Source organism: Anolis carolinensis, chromosome 2 (assembly GCF_035594765.1).
Source record: "Anolis carolinensis isolate JA03-04 chromosome 2, rAnoCar3.1.pri, whole genome shotgun sequence".
NCBI lineage: Eukaryota > Metazoa > Chordata > Lepidosauria > Squamata > Dactyloidae > Anolis > Anolis carolinensis.
Window position 1 is genome coordinate 67,909,517 of NC_085842.1, and position 24,245 is coordinate 67,933,761.

General features: G+C 37.3%; 1 protein-coding gene across 18 annotated transcripts in view; it reads left to right on the forward strand.

The window, feature by feature from the left end:
- The window catches only part of erc2 (ELKS/RAB6-interacting/CAST family member 2), a 698,491-nt gene that overhangs the window by 98,949 nt on the left and 575,297 nt on the right, over positions 1 to 24,245 (forward strand). For 11 of the 18 annotated variants that reach the window (XM_062969888.1, XM_062969890.1, XM_062969892.1 and 8 more), the window contains exons 3-4: positions 17,386 to 17,409; positions 17,939 to 18,355. In XM_062969888.1, the coding sequence (XP_062825958.1) occupies positions 17,386 to 17,409; positions 17,939 to 18,355 (441 nt within the window). The remainder of the gene's footprint in view (positions 1 to 17,385; positions 17,410 to 17,938; positions 18,356 to 24,245) is intronic. The other 7 variants (XM_062969891.1, XM_062969895.1, XM_062969900.1 and 4 more) reach the window with 1 other exon arrangement.

A 24,245-nucleotide genomic window follows, 5' to 3' on the forward strand; every position in this document is an offset into this window, starting at 1 on the left:
GGTAGATGCTCAAGCTACATTTAACACAATGTTGTAGTAAAAATGTGTTCCTTATATAACTTGATGAACAATTCAAACAAATCCCAGAAAAACCCCAAAGATTTGTGAAATAGCATGAGACTAACATGCAGCAAAATCAAGGTGTCGGTTTTGGATAATTTTTCAAATATTTTTGAGCCATGGTTGGTTGAATCAGTGGATTCAGAAACTCTGGATATGGAGGGCGAACTGTACAAAAAAGTACATATAGACTGCTTTTCTTAGTAATGCTTCATAACATTAACTTGACACAAATCTTTGAAAGAATTGTTTGTTGGACAGAGAGGCCATTTTCAGTTATTCCCCTGAGGCTCAGCATCATTACTTGCCACTCAAAAATATATGCTTTCTTCTTGGCAGAGTCCCCAGGTATCCTGGATTTCCATCTCAGATGGGCAAGTAGTTATTTTAATTTCCCACAATGTCCTTGACATTAATATGGCTCTGAGGTAAGGCTCGCTAAATTACAGTTCCTACCATCTTCAGCAAGTATGGTTTGGACGTATTGGTAGATAATTATGAGCCAACAATTTTGGAAACATCTGGTTGGGGAAGTCATAGGTGCTCAGTATTTATAAGAAGGTACCCCAAGAGTTGGCAGTAATGAAGCAGTAATTAAACCAGCTGAAAGTCTTCAGTGGTTTTAAACAAAAATGTGATCAGGAATAATCTAGAACAGGGGTTCTCAACATGTAGGTCCCGAGATGTTTTGGCTTTCAACTCCCAGAAATCCTAACCGCTGGCAAACTGGCTGTGATTTCTGGGAGTTGTAGACCAAAAACATCTGGGAACCCACAGATTGAGAACCACTGATCTAGAAGAACACAAGAAGGATGTCAAAAGTATGCTTCAGGAAGGAATGAGAAACAGATTTGGGGACAAGGAAAAAGCTGGAGGAATCTTTAATGTTAAGCAGCAAGTTCTTTCAACAGAACGTAATAGAGAACCCTGCATTTTCTCAAGCATTTGAGGAAGACCTAGGGAGGTGACCATGATAGGGACAGTATGGTAGTCCAAGCCAACATTTATAGACCACTGAGAAGAGCAAGCATGAAATATAAAACCATTTTACTGATCGCAAGCTTCGATGACCTGCGTTCACCAATTATTTGCCATTAGAAAAATAATGTGGGGTTACAATAACTCACATTAAAGCATGTGTGACCTGAATTTTTAGAACAGCTGTTCTTTCACATTGCTGTTCTTTCACACCTTTTCTCAGTTATACACCTGTAAAAATCAAGTTATAACTTTTCCTTTGTTACTGCCAAAATAATTCAGAGTATACTGATTCTTCCTTTAAGAAAACTCTCTACATTGCTTTAGGAAATTCAGACAGTGTCAGAAATAATTTATAAATCTAGTTTTGTTCTGCACATGGTTCCAGTACAGAAAATGACTTGTGCCAGTTTATAGTGAAGGCTGCGGATTTATTATTTTAAAAAAGTGCACACACAGAGGCACAAAATCCTTAGCTTTCATTTCTGTCAGATGCCATTATGAATATTAAAACCTACATTGTCTCATGCATTGGGCACTATATGCTTGAGCTGCAGGATATTTATGAGCATATCATGACCTGAAGGCATCACGACTAAATTACTCTTTGGTTCCTCTTTTTATGTACTACATTTTGTTGGAGGCAGGTCAGGCTGGAGCAGCCACTTACCTACCTAATCTTGAACCTTCCCCACATACAAAAGCACCTGTTTTCAATAATGCTATTAAATTTTATTGCATCATTCTCAAATTATATAATATTTTTTTCTGGGATCTGAAGGAGTGTCATCACTTTTTTTCATCTCTCACATTATCTCTCTCCCCCATGCATGTTGATGTGTATGTCTGTGTCTATTTGTGGTAATATCAACAGCTTTTCAGACCAGTTGATTGGAGTCAGCACTGGAGTAAGGGAACAATTGGTATCTTCAGTCATCATTGGTAGGAAGCTTCTCAGTGACCTACAGAGACATAACCAGGAATCCAGTAAAAGGATGAGCCCATTCCTTTCTTATACCGTAGTTTGTTTGCACCTGCTGGGTGCAGATCTTGGTCAAAAAGCCTGGAAGATACTGGGAAAAAGCCTTCACTCTTTCAAGCTTCCATGATCTCCCATATAATTGCACTGGCTTTACACTCTGGCAGGGTCAGAGAAGATCTCAGTTGTCTTATCCTAAATGAACTCATCCAACCATCTATTGTATATAGCTAATGTGTGATATTTCTCCCTGCATGTATGTGTAAGTTTACAATTTAAATATCCATATATTTTCAATAGTTTTTCTAATGGATTTGATTTAAAGTTCTTTCTATTTTAAAATTACTTCAAGATTTTTTTTATTTACTAAAGAAAAACCTGGACCAACATTTCATTAACCAACATTACATTAATAATTTTAAACATTGCTACCAGGTTCCAATAGATTAATTAGATTAATTGCGGATATATACGAGATTGATTTAAACAGGCTTTTCACACTCTTTCTTTTTCTTTCTTATGTCATTTATCAAAAATGATTTTCGCCAGTAACCATTCCTAAATGTTAGGGTCTAACAGAATCTCAATGTGTATAAGTGTTTGTCCATCAATAAGTATTATCAGAGTTTGCCAAACTGGCCCATACCAGGTAATGTCTGGGGGCAATTATATTGTGAAGGCACCTGAAATTTGGCTGCCGTTAACAAAATATCTGTTTGAAGAAAAGGAATGTTCTCTTCCTCTTCTATTCCACCAGAATAGTGAAGGGATTCAAGCTGATGGTATATTCTGCAATGGGCTTCATGTAGCTAAAGATCTTTGCTCACTATCAGAATATCTTTGAACATTACCATTACATTCTTCCCTATGTTTAGTAGGATATTTCTTCTGAATACAATATATAACGAGGCATGATATGCAGGACCAGGACATTCTTTATTAACCCAATGAAATGAAATCATATCCCTGAGTTTACAAGTCTTGAGGAGGGTCTCTTGGCATTCTCTCATTCATAGGCTCACCATGAATTGAAACGAGCTGGATGGTACATGACAACAGCAGCAGCAGCAACAGCAGTATAATATGATCTGTACTTTGGTGTTAATGGCTGATGGTTCAAGGAAGCTAGGGGGATTTAAAATGTTTGTCCGTATCTCTTGCTGTTGTCCATTTCATTACATATGGTAGTTGCTTTGTCCAAAAGTTATAGGATCACACAGATCTTCCTGCTTAACTTATGACTAGCTGCTGCTCTTTGCTTCCCATTCCCTGAGGCAGCTGTTTCACACTTAAGGCTGGAACCAGCCCTATCTTTGCACACCTGAGAGTAAACTCTACTAACTGAAGTTGGAATTGTAGCTTTTTCTGGGTGTATAGAAACTTTGGCAAATATTTAATCAACTGACATTGTAATCAACATTTTAAATTTTTTCCAAATAGTTTATTGTACAAGTCCAAGGCCATGACAAAAAGATACAGATACAGGGGGTACAGAACAGATTTTAAATATCAACAGTTTTCAACTCAATACTGAACAGTCTTGTTCTGTTCCAACTTTTAAAAAATGATAGGACATTAGAAATTATAAAAAGTAGAAATGATAGAAAAAATGCTTTAAAGGCTAATATACCTTTATTCTTTTGTCTTGATATAGATCCTACTACAGAAAATCCTGCTGTGTTTTTGTTGCCAGATCTCACAATCAGTTTTATGTTTCCAATGGTATTTTTCCTCACTTCGTCCTGATTTTGTCTTGTATATGCATTTAGTGGCACCTTGTGGCCAAACATTAGCTTTGCATCCTTTTCTCATTCTGTGTACCTGTTCAAGTGTGAACCATTAGGAGATGATGGGAAACCCAACAGAGAAAGATAAGAGTGTAACTGGTGGCGTTTGACCCTCCTCCATGTATATGATCTGCCTGATGGGGTTTTGAAAACTTAAGTAGCTGTTTTTCCAGTGATCCATCTTCCCTTCCGAATATTTAGTTTTTATCATCTCAGGATGGGATAGCTTTTCCAGATGATCATTTTCTCTGCTAGAGAGTCCTGAAGGCTGTTATCATTGAAGCTGCTGTAAGCGTTTGGATTATCTTCTTCTTCCACTTACTTTCCCTTTGCAAAGCATAGTGGCAGGCAGACATCCTTTTCAGAGGACGTGAATGGAAACTGATTGTACACAGCAATTATTCAGTTCTTGCAAAATTGCCTGTCTGAGCTAGAAAGCAAGAATAGGCACAGAGGCCTTGAGAACACACTTTCAAAACATTGACTCATACAAAGTAGCATACATTCAATGCAGTTATAGATTGGTAGATATGTTGCGTTATTTCTAGTTTGCAAGATGACCAAAATGCTTTTGTTCATTAAAGTTATTGCATGTCACTGACAACGATTTAGGTTTCAGTTTTAATTATGGCAGTTGGAAATAATCTCAAAAATCTTTAAACTATGTTTGTGCGTAACATCTCCCAGTTTGTGGCCAAAAAGCCCAACAGGGCCAGTGTTTATACTGTTCCTGGCAAACATATTCAAGATAGCCATGTTGGCCATACAGCAAAATCCAACACATTCCAAAATCCACAAAAGTGATATATTTATTGAGCCAACTAAAAATTACAAAATGCATCATGTAAACTTTTGAAACTTTGCTGGCTTCTTCATCCGGCAAAGATGTTAAAAATCAAACAAGAGGAAAATGGGAATGTTATGTTTTTTGTTGCTAATGGAGTTGAAATTTTATTGCTTGGATTTTATGGCCTTTCCCACTTTCCACCAAAGGGAAAATTGCCTCTGCTTCCATTAATATCCTTCCAGACCGTTTTAACTGACACAAGAGCAACATCTTAAGATGAAATATGGGCTTGAAGCTTTAACATTGCTATCTCACCTTCTTCTCCTGAATACTTTTTAACACACCTTTGCCTCATGAAGAAACCACTAATTCTTTGAAAGCTTGAATGATGTATTTTAACCACTGGTTAACCAACAATGTTGTGGTTAAATCCTTGTGCCAGCTGAACTGCTGACCTGAAGGTTGGGTTGCTGGCTTGAAGGTTGCCCATTTGAATCTGCAAGATGGGGTGAGCTCCTGTTTGTCAGCTCTAGCTTGTGGAGACATGAGAGAAGCCTCCCTGGGCAACATCTCTGTAGATGGCCAATTCTCTCACACCAGAAGCAACCTGCAGCATGTTCTCAAGTAGCTTCTGACACAATTAAAAAACCCAATAATGTCAACAAAAAGTCATTGGGATATCTGTGTGAAGTCTTTGAAAGACTCTTATAGAGCTGTATTTGAACTCAGAAGGAGGAGCACAGCTGAAGTGGGAGATAGACTGTGTTGGTTGTCATGTTCTTCATTATAAGATGTCACACCAGGGCAGAAGTCTGGTTTGCACATTTGGCAGAATCCTGCCGTGTTAGAACAGGCTGTGTAATTTCACGTTGCAGATGTCAACTGCATTTTTGAATACATAAAAGATCAATGTAAATATTAATGTAACACACTAAGGCAAAGGCTACCTAAGCATATTTTCCTCTGATGTGTTATTTTTCTGCTTAAGGGGAGTTTGGCACCCCTCTCACCAAATCTCTACAAGTTGAGACAGAAGATAACACTCTTCTAAGCATGATGCTTTCAATGTCACCAGTTCCCTTTTTCAGTCAGTTCATGGAAAAAAGGCCAGAAGTGTGTTAGAACATTGCAGTTGCTGTCATAATTTTGTCATTTATACATAGCTTTATATGAGAATAACATTTAGAAATGCAAAAATCAAGTATGGAGTTTATACAATCACCAAATGACGAGGACAAACATGACTGACATGCGGGATCTTATTTCACATATGCTTTCCTGGCCCAAGTTGCAATATGAAAGAGCCAAGCCTTTCTTTATAGCATCAAACTATCCCTCATGGATGAACACACTTGCTTATATACATTAATGTATTATATGGTACTTTTACAAATCAGGATCAATTATTGGTTGATAAGTAGACCCTATCAGTCATATTAAGCTTTTCACAGTCTTACATAAAAGTAATTTTATGCTCTGAAATATTGATTCTAGCCATATTTTTACCAAACCTTTGCTGAGATGGTATTTATAAATAAACATTTCAGACTCATCGGGGCACTCTGTCTTCTTGCAATGAGGATTGCAATGAGTGTTCTTATTGATCCAAAATTTGATCAAAGCTTATAGAGTGTAACTGGAATTACGAATGTTTGTAGTGTAATAATAGAGGAAGACCTTGTTTATTTTTTGGAGGAAAATATGTTCCCAAACTGTAGGGGTAAGACTAGGAGAGAAAGTATGCCTCATCACTATAGTACACATTTCTCAGGGGACCTACAATGCTCATAAATTGCCCCTGAAAGAGAATATATATGTAGCATTAATGGATGAGGAAGACTTTCCATGCATGGCATGATTTTTATGCAGTGAGCAGTCACTTAGAAAGGGTTTCTCTCTCTGCTTTGGCTCTCTTCCCAATGAATTCTGTAAATCTCTTCAAGGGGAATCTATGCTTGCCAGAACCTTTCTTTCTCTATCAAACAGCACAGTAGTTGTTTGATAAGGTATGGCTATATTGGTTTTCCATTGTGTGTTATTGATCCTGCAGAGAAGTACCTCAGTAATATTATACTCATGTAGCCTATGAATAAACAGTTTTTCCCCTGCAGTGGAGGGATAATTGATGTATTTTACTGATTAAATAGAAGAACTGCCATTCTCCTCAAATGAGAGAAAGGCAGAAAGGTTTATGTTAATACTGAATAAAAAAGTATGATTAAAATAAAAAATTAAAACCAAAATTAAATTAGAGGCACAAGTAAAAGCACAATTAAAAAGCAGGCACTATTAAGGGAATTGCAACATACAGCTGGTAAGCGGTGAATTCCTTGAGAACTTCTTACTTGCAGAATTCCAATGTAGAAAGGGAGGTGGACGACTGCCTCCCTTTGATTGAGAGTTGAGTTTTTGGAGGAATAGCTTACCAAATCTGTATAGCGACCAAGTAGCAACAGTAAGAACAGACCATGGAACAACAGACTGGTTGTAGATTGGGAAAGGAGTACGGCTGGGCTGTATACTTTCACCCTGCCTATTCAACTTGTATGCAGTCAACATCATGCGATGTGTGGGCTTGATGAATCCAAGGCTGGAGTTAAAATTGCTGGAAGAAACATTAACAATCTTAGATATGTGGATAATACCACCCTAATGGCTGAAAGTGAGGAGGAGCTGAGGAGCCTTATCACCAAGGTGAAAGAAGAAAGTGCAAAAGCTGGGTTGCAGTTAAAGATCAAGAAAACCAAGATTATGGCAACCAGACTGATTGATAACTGGCAAATAGAGGGAGAAAACATGGAGGCATTGACAGACTTTGTATTTCTAGGCGCAAAGATCACTGCAGACGAAGACTGTAGCCAAGACATCAGAAGACGTCTACTTCTTGGGAGAAGAGCAATGGCCGACCTCGATAAAATAGTGAAAAGCAGAGACATCACACTGGCAACAAAGGTCCACATAGTTAAAGCAATGGTATTATGCGTAGTAACCTATGGATGTGAGAGCTGGACCATAAGGAAGGCTGAGCGAAGGAAGATAGATGCTTTTGAACTTTGGTGCTGGAGGAAAATCCTGGGAGTGCCTTGGACCGCAAGAAGATCCAACCAGTCCATCCTCCAGGAAAAAAATGCCCAACTGCTCACTGGAGGGAAGGATATTAGAGGCAAAGATGAAGTAATTTGGCCACATAATGAGAAGACAGAAAAGCTTGGAGAAGATAATGATGGTGGGGAAAACGGAAGCAACAAGGAAGATGGGTGGCTTGACCTTGAAGAATCTGGGGGTGGCGACGGCCGACAGGAAGCTCTGGGGTGGGCTCGTCCATGAGGTCATGAAGTCGGAAGCAACTGAATGAATAAACAACAACAAAACTCACCAAGCAAAGGAATATGGTAGCAGTACACATTTCCATACATAGTATATGAAGTGCAAAATAATCACACCGTTCTACATTGTGGGGATTTTTAGACTGTTTAAATCTAATTTAATGGTAATTTTAATGTCCTATGAGGAAGTAGTTATGTAACCAATTTGGGTTATCTTATCAATGGTTTTATATTATATTGTATGTTTTAATGATGTTGTAAGCTGCCTTGAAACCATTGTAGAAAGGTGGCATAGAAATTGCCTAAATAAATAAATAAATAAATAAATAAATAAATAATGGTCCCAGTGGTGATCGGCACACTGGATGCAGTGCCTAAAGACCTTGGCCTGCACTTGAACACAACTGGCACTAGCAAAATTACTATCTGCCAGCTGCAGAAGGCCACCTTATTGGGATCTGCACGCATAAGAAAAGGTATCTGTGTATTAGCTGTGTGAGGCACAAAAACAAAACAACCAAAATACTCACTGCAGGAGAAGGGCTTTTTTTGGGAAGACATAGTCAGACAGTGGTATGTCAGATAGTCTGAGTAATGTCATAGTAAACAGTGGAGCGTTAATAAATACTCATATGTGGATCTACCTCACAGAACATGGTTTCCTGAATAACCTAGCATTGCTGCCAACAAATCAACGCATCAATCCACCAGATAAGAATTATGCCTTCCCTTCTGATGACATTTCCTTTCCTGAAATTTCTAACACCGCTGAGAGTGAGACACTGGAAATGGTTCATACCTGGAAGTCTCCTATTTGTTCTTTCCATAACTTTGCTCCCCCCTTTTTTGTTTTATTTCCTCAACTAAATTTCTAAATGCTCAGGCAAAGTTTGGGATTACTGTAATGCTAGATATTTGAAAAAAAAATCATTTGGGAAGGTAGAATTCTTATTTTTGAAAAGGGGATGCCCTAATTTTGCATCACTCCTGGCCAACAAGTATTTAAAAATAGCTGAATGAAAGATGGTATTTTTAAAAACCTAAACCAATAGTATAAACTATTTGTATAAAATATTTCAAGGAAAAGTGTGGCAGAATGCTAAGTAGTGGGTTATATTTTGGTTTCTGTCAGACATAAAACCACAGAAAAACAAATCTAAATTCATGTCCATAAATATGCATTACCATTCCAGCTATCCTGGGATTCCCCCTGTGCTTTGTTTGCAGCTGAAAAGACCTCAGATACACCTGATCTTCTTGAACATTTTGTTCCATTTGCAGATGAAGAGTTATTGTTTATTTTTTCTTTGTAGCTTGTGGCAAACTGTTATTTTTCTTGGGGGAGACTTCAGAATAGTTGCCTGCAGTAAATTGTAATAATAATAATAATAATAATAAAACTTTATTTATACCCCGCCACCATCTCCCCAACGGGGACTCGGGGCGGCTTACATGGGGCCATGCCCAGACACCATACAATATAACAAAATAAAACAACATATCATAACACAATATAACAGTGCAAAAATAATCATATACATTACAGCACAAATCAGAGAAAACAGTAAAAAACAGGGCGGGCCACATGAACAATTCATATTATGAAGACTTTTTTGTAGAGAAGACACAGCTGAGAAGTCAAACTCAGATGGGAACAGTTGGTTTGGTTTTCATCTCTTTCAGAGACTTACATGGCAAGGGATGCATTTTGGAATCCAAATAGAGAGTTTCTCTAGAGAAGCGTTGTTTGTACTTTCAGTCTGCAAGGAGAATAGGGAATTGCTGGTGCGGCCCAAAAGCAGATTTTTGACAGAGCTATTTTTACAAAATCTATTGATGCTGCAATTGCAGAGGAGACAATGTTTAAGTGTAGATGCTAAGCTTAAATCTATTTAAATTTGTTTTATCCTGCAAGGTGATTAGAGATTTTGAGAGAGTATATATTCTTATGTTTTATACTGTTTTTTTTAAAATTCAATGTTAAAACATTTAAATGTCAAAATACAACTTCCAAGGCACTATATTATATATTTTATTTAAGAAACAAAAGGCTAAATATTTTTTTTCTGTTATAGATGAGGGACTGTAGAAGATCACACAGACTGAATCTAGGATGGCATTTCAGTAACTTTATTCCTTAAAGCAATGTTAAGTACTATTAAGCAGACTTAAGATACCTGTCCTGTCTGAGGTTCCATTCCCCAACTTTTAGTCACAGCTGTTCTCTTAGAACAGTGGTTCTCAACCTGTGCATCCCCTGATGTTTTGGCCTTTATTTCTAACAGCTGGTAAACTGGCTGAGATTTCTGGGAGTTGTAGGCCAAAACAGCTGGGGACCCACAGGTTGAGAACCACTGTCTTAGAACACGGCTCTTTCTTTGCTGGTGGAGAGCACAGGGGAGGGCTTGCTTTCTTCCTGCATTCAATAACAAGACCACAGTAGGCTGCTTCTGTATGCTTCTTCTCGACTGGGAAGATGAGAGAGGGCATTGTTTCACTTGATAGGGCTTTATGGTGACTTGTTCCTCCCCATGTTGTGTTAAAAATTAAAGTCACAGGAACCCAGTCTGGATGTTTAAATATATACCAGGGCTTACATGCATATACTTGTATTACTTTTAAGTGAAATGTATTTCCAAATATGTGTTATTTTGAGAACTTTTTGTGGACATAGCTTGGAATTCAGTCTCGCATGTTGTTGGGTTATGACACTGGAGAACATGGTCCAATTCCACATGTGATCATGGAAACCCACTGAGTGACATTGGACAAGTCTCATACTCTTAGCCCCACAAAACCCAGTATAGGTTTGTTTTAGGGCACCATAAGCCAGAAATGACTTGAAGACAAAAAACAGCATCTGTGCTAATGGCAATCTTTTATTTGGACTCCACATTTTAATACATGTTTTTTATTCAGGTTACTCTCATGAAAATCTTTGGTATATACCCTTACCATGTAAGAATAAGTAAAATATACATAGTTTTTTGAAAATACATTATATCAAATTCCGTAGGATTTACCTCTGTATAAACATGCACTGACTGGGCTACAGATTCTGGTTATTTTAAGAGTTGTTCCCAATTGAGAAAAATCACTTTTGAGTCAGTTTGTGATGACCAGTTTCTTATTCTTCATAGAAAGATCTCAGAAGAAGGCTACAGTCACTTAAGAGTTAAGTAACATTTAGTTTTGTTGGATTTGCTTCCAAGGAAATCTTGATTGAAGCAAGCAGTACATTTAAGAAGCAATTTGAGGATGCCCCATAGTAAGGTCTTCATCTTGTCCAATCTCATTCCCTGCATTGGTTCAGAGCACAGAGTAGCTTAAGGCAATAGCAGCCCATTGAAGTAATAATGATAATGTCGGTAAAGGAAGAACACTGTGCATTAGTCCTTGCTTTAGACAGAGTTGATGAAGACTGAGATGAAACCTCATTATATGTAAATAGTTCTTTCCATCCAGAAGCAACTGGCTTGCCAATTTGGGAAGATATTACTGGACTAGATAAGCCTTAGATCTTGATCCAATAGAGGTCTTAAGTTCTTCCCAGCAAAGCAAAGAGTAGAATATTAGAGCCTTCATAATACAGGCAGTCCTCGAGTTGCAAATATCTGACTTATAAATGAATCATAACTAAGAACAAGGGTGAAATGTCCCTGTTCTGATACATACAAATTGAACTTAAGAACAAACCTACAGAACCAATCTTGTTAGTAACTTGGGGACTGCCTATATGATGCTACTTCTTCCAGCCACTATTTGGATACAGATTCCATTCCTACTCCCTACTCTTTCCCTAAATCATCACAGTTTGTGTTCAGACATAACAGTAAACCATGGATAATTGGAAATAGAAGTGAATGTTTCCAGTCTCCTTTCAACCACATTGGAGGAAGGAGCCATGTATGTGGACCTGAGGCCTGATATACCTGTTTTAACATTTTATCTTGTAAGATTGTCCTTTTCGATTGTTTTACCGATATTGTTGATTTATTGTTGTAAATTTGTATTTTTGTTTTGATTTTATATTATGATGTTGGGCAAGGCCCCATGTGAGCCGCCCCGAGTCCCTTCGGGGAGATGGGGCGGGGTACAAGAATAAATTATTATTATTATTATTATTATTATTATTATTATTATTATTATTATTATTATTCATTTTAGTATTACATTTGATTCAGACCAGTATTAAGTATGTGTGCCTCAGAAAGTAATACTTCCTTATGAAAACAGGGGTGTTATATGTCCATCAGTCGGTTTCTCTTCTCATTTGTGAGACTAATTCAATCTAAAATGAAAGTTAATCACTTGATGGCTCCTTCTGTGTATGCACAGAAAGGCACTTCACGTACATTAGCTTTCATGTTTGAATTAAGTCTGACATTCACTTTGGTTGAAGTGCCTTTTAACTGCAGCTTCACCTTTTTCTGAACTTTGAAAAAGGCTTGCCTATTTTTGCCCAATTTTCAGTCTGTTATTTTATTCTTTATAAGTGGGCCACATTTTAGCTTTGTGGTATCTCTCTGTGTTATTCTAATATTTCCCCAAAGGGCCAGGTGCTTTCTAGATGTCACTGGGTGCTTCCTGACAGGCAGCTCCTCTTTGTCCTCCCTGCCTTTCATCCTCTCTCACGATTACATTAATTGGCTATAATTAATTGTTTCTTAAAGCTGTTTCTTTGGATGGATAAAGAAAGCCAGAGCTCAGACCTAATGTGTAGATTTCAGTTTCCAAATAACAAAGATACAACTAAGATATGGTATGATTATAATTTAATTAGGGGCATTTCTCCTCCTCTTTAACTATCAGGATTATGTTTTTATTTCCTTTGTAGCGACATGGGTGTGACCTCACTAAATGTTGAAGGAGAAAAAAAACATATATTTAAATGCTAATTTATGCTATTGTATTTAAGGGATGGAGAAGATTTTTTAATTCACTGTACAAATTATGTGGATTAGACCAAATCAGTAATACTTCAGGGGTTCTTTGTATTTTCTTACCGATCAGACAATGCTTTTATGTCCACATCTGTACACACTCACATGCTTTGCTTCATCAAGGGAAAAGAAAAGAGGTTTTGTGTAGAGATTTTTCTCTAGAAATTAAATTATATATAAAACCCTTACCTTGTTCTCACACTGGAGGCAAGAATTCTCAGGTGGAGTGACGGGTTTCCAGTGGGGTACTTCAGTGTGTTAAGACAGTATCTGCCACTGAAATTGAGAATTTTTGTGAATCTCCTTTGCATCCCTACTGCATCTAGATGGTTTTTTTCTACTTCTGTGACATGGAAAAGTTAAAACTTAATCTTAAAAGTTAAGACAGTAGTGACAGTTCCTTTCCTGGATGTGGAACAATCACTGTAAACCTCTGAAAGCTTGAAGTTGTCAGTTTTGCTTCTCTCCTTCCAACAGGCAGTGGCAGCTTTTATTAAATTGTCCTTGTCAGTCCTTCATCTCTTGCTTCCAATGTACTGTTTTTGGCTCCTTCCTCTCAGTGCCATTGTAATGCTGAGTCCTCTTTTAGGATTAAGTTACAGAAATGCTTCATTTAACTTTATATAACCATATTTAAAGCACTGGAAGTCTTTTCCTACCAGAGTGTTAATAATGAAGAAATATAAATACAGCAATGGGAAGTTCAGAGTTAAGAAAATGACCCAAAGACCTACTATTTGTGAGAAGATGTAGTAGTAAGGTATTTATTTTAACATAAATATTTCTAATCAATTTTTTATTTGAGGTTATGTATTCTAGAGGTTGTTTTATAGTGTTTCCACATTTCTACTGTAAGTATGGTTTCCAATAATAATGTAGGTCACTAAATTATTTTGCTGCCAGAGGGAAAGAACTTTAGTTGTAAGGAGGTCAGAAAACTGACCGCTACATTTTGTGCCATATTTTGCTCCAACGAGTTCTTCTCTTTCCATGGCCTGCTGTGAGCCCATGCGGCTGTGATCCTAACCCTTCCCTTGACTGCTTGTCCTCAGGACACCGCTAGACTAATTGTCCCAGCAGGTATTGGCTTGGTGCTAGATCATACTTCCGCACGATGTGGCTTATTTTTCTAGCAGCTATTAATTTGTAGCATCAGCCACTAGGCATGGCTTTAGTGCTTATAGCAGAGAGAGTCTGTAGCATCATGGCCACAATTCTTTACACTTTCCTAGAATAATAAAGTTGAAATGGGCCCATTGGATTCGACCTCCTACCTTGTCTGTAAGTACCACCACCTTTAAAAGGTAGTGGATTCTGACATGGTGTTTTTCTGTACTATGTGGTAGGATGTTATAATCACTGGCACAACAGTTTAAATCATAGTGGGGGAATTTTCATCCCTTGTATACTTTTTCTGCTGGTTTCCAACAGATAGAAGTGACCTGTACATAAGAATATGGAGAAGAGTTTATTGGTGCATCTTTCAGCTAAATTATGAGAATTCATATATCCATATTTAATCCAAAGTGGAAAAGAAACCAGAAATCACCTTCAGCCTTGAACCAGACTTTTAGAAGCTCCACCAGCTTCTCTTCTTTAACAGTCCAGTTATGAAGCAGTGGCTGAAGGCACAGTTTTATGACAGCGCCTGTGACACCTTCTCAAAATCCTGCAGGTGCCCATTAACACATATAGGTTTTGGATTCCTTACACATTCTACTAGGGAGATGTAACTTTCCTGTAACCATTACTTGAGCAGGAATTCTCTGATACCTAATGCCTATATAACCATTCCTTGTCACAAAAACCTAATTAAGGTAGTTGGAGAGACAAAGCTCAACTGGCTTTCCTTGGATTAGTTCAGGGTTTTTTAGCTTAAGCAAACAAGGTGGAGAGAGTATGGTGTGTTATGGGAATTGCAGCTCTGGTTAGAGCCATTGTAATTTGCAGTTACTACCCTCTCAGTACTTTTGTTGCTTTGTCATTGAGGATTAAATTAGACATTAAGAAAAGTGTGCGTTTCTTAAGATTGAATAGGGTTTTTTTTTCTTTTCCAGACTGGGATCTTCTTAGAGATACATATCTTGCAATTATGTTTTCAAATTAATCCCATGTTTACTTTTTTAATGTGTAATGACAAAACAAAGCATGCCAAATTATTGGTGACAGTTTCCATATTCATGGAGTGGTGACTGCATTCCAAATTTTAGCCTTAGCTGTGGATGACATATCCAGGTTGTTGAACCCTAACTCAGGTCCAGCACCTTGGATAGCTCTTTTAAAACACAGAGGAGATTATCTGCCTTATTGTTATGGGATTTATCTTTGTGCTAAATACAAGGTGACCTGGTGATGAAGGCCACATGCCATAACAAAGAGATGGCTTTTATCAATATGTGCTAAACATATTGTCCAGTTTGATCCTTAGACAAGATGAGAGAGACAAAGAAGGGGATAAACATCACCCTTTTCTCCCTACTGTTTTTTTAATTTTTGTGTGTGCGTACTGTGTACTAGCAGATTGCTTTGAGGAAAGTCCAGTGGCAGCAAGTATTCTTCTTAAAAAAAACTGATTTAGGCTGATTATTAAGTGGCAGTAAACACAGTGAAACAACTCCATGTAAATATATGTATCAGCATCCTAAAATATTTTTTGTGAACATTAGTTATAAATGCTCCAAGAAATGTGTAAATATATTCAGAAATTACATATGCTAGAGCCCTCTGGGAATTGTACCAGTTCAGAATGCACTTGAATGAGAAGTATAAAATGTTCCTGTCAAGGAGAACAGTGGGAGTGATGTGTCTTTTGGTTATTATTTATTTAATTAATATATTTCTTCAGCACTGTACAGCACTACCATCTTTTCTTTGCACCCTATAACATATACTCAGTTCCATGAATTCTTACAGTCAAAATATGTTTTATACAATAATATGAAAATAAGTCAGTTAAAGTAAAGTACATTAGAGTTGCTGTAAGGGACTCCCCCTATTTGAGGTGTGGAAAACATTTCCTTTCATATAATCAGAAAAATCCCATATTTTGGAGAGTGGGTCCTTCATAAAGACAGAAATGTGTGCATGATGTAATTTATTAATGTAGAAAAGATGCTAAGACATAAAGATTAGATTAACTTTCATTAATTATTTCATTTGATATTTAGATAGAAGCACACTTTTTATTAACTATCATAAATATTCATGTGTAAATCAACCTCATGTACAAGTCAAGGGTAGGCTTTAAGATTTCTTATAAGCTTTCCCAGGATAGACTAAGCTTTCTCCTTTCACCACTCTACTGGAGAAGGTTCTTTTTGATATGAGCTAAGGTACAAAACTTACATCAACCTGTGTATAAGTGGACCAATACTTTAAGGCAATTTTTGGCTAAAATTTATAGACCTATACACTTCTTGATTGTCAGCCCTCCATGTCATGGATTACAATTGCCTTCTGTTAAAACACTAAAGTACATTCTAAAACAAATCCACCCCAAATACCTAAAATGGAACGTGTACATGTCAATGTAAATTTCAGTATTAATTTGCTAGTTCTCTATATAAAGGAAATGTTTTATTTGGTGGAACCTTCAATCTTGCAATCAACACCTGTATTTACTCTGAGGAGTTTGTACCATTTCATTGTTAGTGTCTATTGAAGACTGAAAGCATCAAACTAGCTGTTAAAGCACATGATTTATGAACTGTTGGTTGGCATCAAAAGGTACATTTTGATTTCAGTTTTATTCTGCTGATGTCACGGCTACCTATACATTGCCCTCAAGATATTTTTTGGAATCTCTCAAGATTGACTCTGCTAGACAGGCATGCTTAGGTTTGTATCTCAAAAATATCTGGAAGTCCACGGTCGCTTAGAATGGGTCTAGAATTTTTTTTAAAAAGTGTTCTTTGTTGTCTCTGTGGCTCACATAAATGGTTTCTTTGCCTATGCAGTGCATCTTCCAGAAGCATCATCCATGAAGCTGGGAGTTTAGGCACGAAGTATGGGTATGAGGTGCCTAAAGATGGGTGGGGTTTTCATCCAAAAACCTTACGTAAAAGCTCTAGAATTTTCCAGGCAACACATTTTGCAGATGCAGACAAACCATTTATGTGAGTTCACAGATGGCCACTTGAAGAACCACAGTTACAGGCATACAACCTATATTCCTTCTACTGCTATTACAATAGTATGTGTATTTTTCCCCTTGGACTTGCATGAGCTTTAGCAGAACAGTGCCTCAGGTTATTTTTGGTTTCGTCACAGTTCCTTGGATTTATTCCAAGTTCCTCATCCGCTACACGCCAGTGTATAATTTCTATTGCTTGAGATGTGTGTATGCATGTGACTGTGTGTGTGCACAAATTCTGTAAAATTGTAATTGTATTGTTTAATACAATGTTTTATTTTTCTGTTGATGTACTTTATGTTAAATTTAGTTCTTTCTGTTGAATATCCTTTGCTTGCACCTAAACTTTCTGTTGATTTTGCTTCATTTTTTTTCATTTCCTATGCTGTTCAGTTTTGGGATGCCAGGAAAACAAAGGTTTGTTCATTTTTTGCAGTCCATTTGTTTGAAAAATGCAGTATTGCTTCATGTGCGACCCTTTATGTGCCTGTCCTGCTTACTAAAGTAGCTCATAGTTTCATTAGCAGTTTCATTTAACAATTTAATCCCCTTATTTTCATACAGAGTGATTAGCACTAATAATCTATGCAGTAAAAAGATACAGAAATCATATCTGAGAGTATGCTTCCTAGTCTCTCCCCCCCCCCCCCCCCCGAATTGTCAGGCTTGTTACATACAGTGTTTGCTTGTGGAAGTATCACTCCTTTGACATCTACATTTTCTTAATGCTGTTCTTTTCACTTCGCCTTAGGTTTTATTGTTCACTGTTACTGGTACCTGTAATTGGCCCTGTCTGTGTGTGCTTACATTCATCTCTTCCATGGTTTATAACAGCAACTGAATAACATCACTTGCACATTTAGACATTCACCACTAATTTTATTAACAATTGACCCATTGAGTTTTTGTAGACCAGTTGGATTCAGACTTTTCTTTTATGTTGCAGCATCTTCAGCTAACAATCCAGGCACTGCAAGATGAGCTAAGGACTCAGAGAGACCTCAACCATCTTCTCCAACAAGAAAGTGGAAACCGGGGTGCTGAACACTTCACCATCGAACTTACTGAAGAGAATTTCCGAAGGCTTCAAGCTGAACATGACAGGCAGGCAAAAGAGTTATTTCTCCTGAGAAAAACCTTGGAAGAAATGGAGCTGAGAATTGAAACTCAGAAGCAGACACTAAATGCCAGAGATGAATCCATCAAAAAGCTTTTAGAAATGTTGCAGAGTAAAGGGTTGCCATCCAAAGGAATGGAGGATGACAACGAACGAACTCGAAGGATGGCTGAGGCCGAATCTCAGGTTAATCATTTAGAAGTGATTTTAGACCAGAAGGAGAAGGAAAACATACACCTGAGAGAGGTAAGCAAAGCATGTTTGTTTGTAAAGAAAATTCAGTAAGGCTTTTTGCCACAATTTGAAAATAAATAGAAACAGAAAGCAGTTAACCTTGTTTCTTTTATGTGTTTTACCAACGATTTTTCTTCAGTCAAATAATTACTGTACAGTATAGATTTGAAAATATGTTTTCATTGTCCGGTATTGCTTTCTTTAATTTATTGCTTGCAATTCTGTGGACGTTAACACTGCTTTATCAATGCTAGTTAATGGATTGCTAATCATCCTCATTTTTTAAAATTGTTATATAATGGTGATCTCACTCATCACCGCATCATGTCTGTGCCCAAAACTGGCCTTAGAAATCTGAATTTTCAGGCACCGTGAAGAACCTCAGTGGGAAGAAGGATATTCTGCCATTGTAATGTTGGATTTAGATTGCCAGTGCAATCTACTACAGTGTATTATATTAGATTGTGCTAATTTAAGGGTTTCAGCTGTGATTTTGTTTGTTCCTGTGTTGTTCCTACTTTACAACAGTTTTCTCACATTAAGATGCTGTCTCGAACCCAATAGGGAAGATTCGAAGAGGCAAGAGGCAAACTTGCACTCTGGCTCAGTTTAGGTCAACTATTGAGTGAGAAAGGCAAATGCTGAGTACAGGTCTCTCACTCTCAGTTCCCAAAAGCTGTTTCATGGGATTTTAGCCAGGAAAAAAAGTATCTTGCACATTTAATTCCATCAGCTGGACTGGGGAACACAAACAAGGACTGTATACAGAAATCAGGGAGAAAGTTGCTTGGTTGATTTTCGATATGAACATCCCACAGAACATACATTTCTTCATATATTGAACAGAAAGAAATTGAGTATTTTTAAAAACAGAAAACCCCAAGAGTATGAGAAAGCAATATTGTCCAATTTATCCGTGATTAAAGTCTACTGTTGTTTATATGCTGCCTCAAATCTTGGTTTTAGAGAAAAGGTGGGATATAATTAAAGTTGATGATGATTATGATATAAAGTGAGGCTTTTTTCAGGTTTCATGGATGCTTCCACATCCATACGGCTCCTGCCTGGATCGGGACAGCTCAATATAGCAGTCAGTCTCAGAGGTGACATGCAAGGTTGCTCTAAATGTCATACATGCAAACGTTCACATTGAAATGGAGCGTACGATGATGGAGCGTATGAAAAAGTGCTGTACTGTTACAAATAATTTCATAAATGGTTGAAACTTTAGGATAAATAATGAAGCAGAGACTATTTTTGTGTAAAAAAGATGATAAAAGTGACAAATTATTTAACTATCCACATTAACTCTTGGTTATTAAAAGACAATGAACTGTGAATATTATCTGTTTTTAGGGGGAAGAGCTCATGGAAATAGTAAAGAAATGATCCCCCCAGATGAATTATCTCTTCTTTTTTAGAGTTGCATATTTCCTGCTAATATTGGAGATAGCTTTCAGGCTATGATGATAAATTATGAAGCTAAACCGATATTTCATTCACATTGAGCTACCCTGGCACTGCCTATACTCCTTTACTTCCCTGGCCTGTGTTTGTTCAGAGTATGTTCATATGTAGTGTGACCACTTATGCATCATTAAAAAGGCATACAATTTTAGATTAGAAAGTTGTTTTTAAGAAGAATAGATGCAATGGACATGCTGAAGCCATCCTAAACCAAATGGTGTAATTCAGAGCACCATTCTAGCTGTCCTCAGTTATTGTATTAATTCCTCTGAAAAATCTTCCTGAACTATGATAAAAATAAATGTGTTAAGTACAAATGTATGTTTGAAATGCAGAGTATCTCACCATGGTTGAGAAGATTGTGCCAAAATTACCTGTATGTTTGCTCAGTCCACTGTTCTAACCTTTGATGTACAATTTCACAGCCCTTATCTTCTCTTCATCTATGATAGCTTTAGAGCAGACTTGGATTGTCCTTGAAACAGAAGATTTTTTTCCAACAAAGGATAGCTCTTGAGCAGCAAATTGCTTCCCTTTTCACATTTTGCATTATTTAGGTCTACATTTTAGCCTTGTTTGGCACAGACATATGAAAATGATATCAAATGTTTTGAAACACGTCTTCCTGGAATTGATCCCTGCCTTTTCTCTTTTCACAAGAGCCATTTGGAGACTAACACTTCCATGTAATGTGCAAACGCTTCTTTCTAAAAGTGACATCAAAATTTTCATTTTACCAGAAGCTAGTTAGCACTTGCTTTGGTGTATCTTTTAGGAAACTATATTTTGTTTGCTTGGGAGATACATTCCAAAACATATTGTTGCTTCTACACAATTTGCTGCCTGTCTCAGGAGTCCATTGTAACTAAAATGTAGAAGAATAAATATTGCATTTGAGGAAAGTACTTTAAAACTGCACTTGGGTAAAAATTGTTCCTATTTTCAGAACACAGCTAAACTGAACAGTGATTGATTAAAACTAATTGCATCATAAACATTTTGATAATCTGAAAGAAATGTACAAATCTGCATTCTTTGATGTATGGATTGCCACATTTTGTTAGAGACAAAAGTAGCAAGTTGAAGATTCTTATGCTTGGAATATAGGTTGCGGTTTTGAACATTTTTCATATTCTTACACTTGATTTTTCACTACCTGTAAAATGAAGATGTGCCTATTTCATTCAGTCATGATATTTGATTCAGTTCCTTCCCCTTCTCATTTTCTCAGATAGATATGGCATGGCAGAGTAATGGCTTCCATTTGCACCTACAGATATATATTTTGGGTAAAGTGTACATTCAGACACAGAGGATATTATTTACAGCCAATTTTCATATCACACACTGCATTACAAACCTTTTTAAACTGGTCATAATGGGATAGAATCCCCATTCAGAAATTATCCATGCTACAGAAGAGTAGTGATAGTACTGTTCCAAAGATGTAACTTTGCTTACACATGTGTCATTTCTTGTGTGAACATGAACATAATGGTAGAACTATAGTTTTCTTGAAAAATCCAAATTCTGGGCAGATTCATAAACAACCTTTTAAGGCTTTGACCTTTACATGCTTATGGAAAATGTAAATCAATAGCAGAACTTCGATTGATATCGTATGTCCCTTAACATTTACTGTAAGTTCATAGATATGAAGATGGCTCTTTGCTTTTGCTGTAACTGAAGAAATATAGTTTCTGAATCAGTCCTGCACTAGCTTACAGATGTGATCTGCATTTACTATAGGCAGCAGCAGCACTTCCTTCTCGCCCTTTTTCTCCTCTGCTTTGTATTTGGTGTTAAACATAGTGGAGATGTATTTGATAAGGAGTGTGTTCTGTTCTCAAATCTTTTCCCCACAGCACCAAAGGATATGTGGATCAAGACATTAATTGACTCCAATTTACAGAATGAAAATGGCATTATTTATTTGGTAATAGTTTGTCTTCTGAATTACATGTCTCATTTAATTTTCTCAAATACAGAAACATCTCTCTTATTTTACAGTTTTTGAAAGGCAGCTGTTGTGGGATGGTGGCAGCCAATTTTTAAAAAGGGCTCACTGCATATACTTCTTTGCAGAGGATAATTTATTTATTTATTTATTTACTTCACTTGTATACCGTTTTTCTCACTCTGGACTCAAAGCGGTTTCAAAACATATTATGGCAAAACTTAATCCCTACACAACAATAATAAAATACAACTATCGATTGAATCATAAAAATGCAATAACATTAACATTAAAACATAAAATTAAAAACATATTAATTTAAACATTTTAATCATATAATCCAGTGGTTCTCAAGATAGGTTCCCCAGCTGTTTTTGGCATTCAACTCCCAGAAATCCTAGCAGCTGGTACACTGGCTGAGATTTCTGGTAGTTGTAGGCCAAAAACATCTGGGACCCCAAGTTGAAAACCACTGACATAATCCAAAAGTGAAAGTCTAGCGCCATTCCAATATCAATCTCTATTGCACATGATCTCTAATCATTCCTTTTACTGCTTATTGCCCAAAGGCCTGGTCCCATAGCCAAGTTTTTACCTTTCTTCTGAAGGCCAGAAGGGAGGGTGCTGATCTAATTTCATTGGGGAGGGAGTGCCACAGTCAAGGAGCCAGCACTGAGAAGGCTGTGTCTGTCCTCCCCACCAGTCATACCTGTGAAGGAGGCGAGATGGAGAGCAGGGCTTCCCCAGACGATCTTAACCTCTGAGATGGTTCATAGAGGGAGATACGTTTGGACAGGTAAGCTGTGCCAGAGCTATTTAGGGCTTTATAGCCTAAAGCCAGCACTTTGAATTGAGCTTGGAAGCAGACTGGCTGCCAGTGGAGCTGGCATAACGGGTGGTTGTGTGCTCCCTGTACCCTGCTCCAGCGAGCAATCTGGCTGCCACTCGTTGGACCAATTGAAGCTTCCGAACAGTCTTCAAAGGCATCCCTATGTAGAGCATGTTGCAGTAGTCTATATGGGATGTAACCAAAGCATGGACTACCATGGCCAAGTCTGACTTCCCAAGGTACAGGTGCAACTGGTGCACAAGCTTTAATTGCACAAAAGCTTCCCTGGCCACTGCCAAAACCTGGGTTTAATAGGAGCTCACAGGGAGGACAGGGATCCAAAAGATAAAATGGCCTTTAACCTGTTACCCATACTTTTTTAAAGTTCATTAAATGACTTCTGGGATACTTTCTGACCCCAGTGTATTTCAGGGGATAACATGTTATGTATCCATAGCAGTGTTTGCAGAGGTAGAAGGAATATTACTCCATAACATCCTAATAGCCTGAACTAAGAAACACACCTTCACATGAGGCAGAGTGTTCGTTTGATTGACCTTTAAACCCCCCCCACCACCACCAAAGCCAACAAAACTCAGTGTCCTAAAAGTACTGTTTTTCAAACGGAAAGCAAATAAAGAAATGTGTAAAATATTAAAACAAGGAGAGGATAAACAGAACAAAAACCTCCAGATTAGGAACTGGACATTAAACCTCAAAGACAAGATTGTGAGACATATTTCTTATGTCAACCATAAAAAATTCTGCTGGAGGGAGTGTAGTTGGCTGAAAAACTATCTTCTCTGCTAGCCACCATGTAGACAACCAGAACTTATTACTCAGACCCTTTCTACACTTCCATATAATCCAGATTATTAAAGCAGATAAACTACATTATCTGCTTTGAACTGGATTATATGATTCTATACTGCCATATAATCCAGTTCAAAGCAGATAATCTGGATTTTATATGGCAGTGTGGAAGGGGCCTTAAATGTTGCAATGGTTTTTGCAAGCAAACATATGCTTCCAATTTTTGAGGGGTTAGTCTTGTTTAATAATAATAATAATAATAATAATAATAATAATAATAATTATTATTATTATTATTATTATTATTTTAATTTTATACCCTGCCCCATCTCCCCGAAGGGACTCGGGGCGGCTTACATGGGGCCAAGCCCAGGCTAAACAGACAATGTAAAAACACAATAATAAAACAACTCAATCAACAATAAAACAAATCCTAAAACTAATGAGGTCACATAAAATAAACATACTATGATAAAATCCTGGGTTGGCTCCTAAAAGGAAATGGGCCAAAGAAAGTACCAGTAGTGTCAGATACAATCGGGGAGAGGACGATACCAAAACTATCGTCCCATTAAAGTGCTGAGGAAGGCGTAAACAAAGGAAACTATGGCCGGCTAAAGGAATAAAGTAATTCTTCCTGGAGAAAATCAAGGGAGCATGACTTTGCTGCCCTCCAACATTTGAGTAGAGAGCTTGTCCCTCCATCCACATTCCACCCCTGAGAGTTATGATCCCATTGATTTACCATTAGTTCATAGGGTTTTCTAAGACAGAGTTATTCAGAGAAAGTTTTGCCAGTTTCTTGCTTAATTTGTGTGTGGCGGGGGTGATGTGTG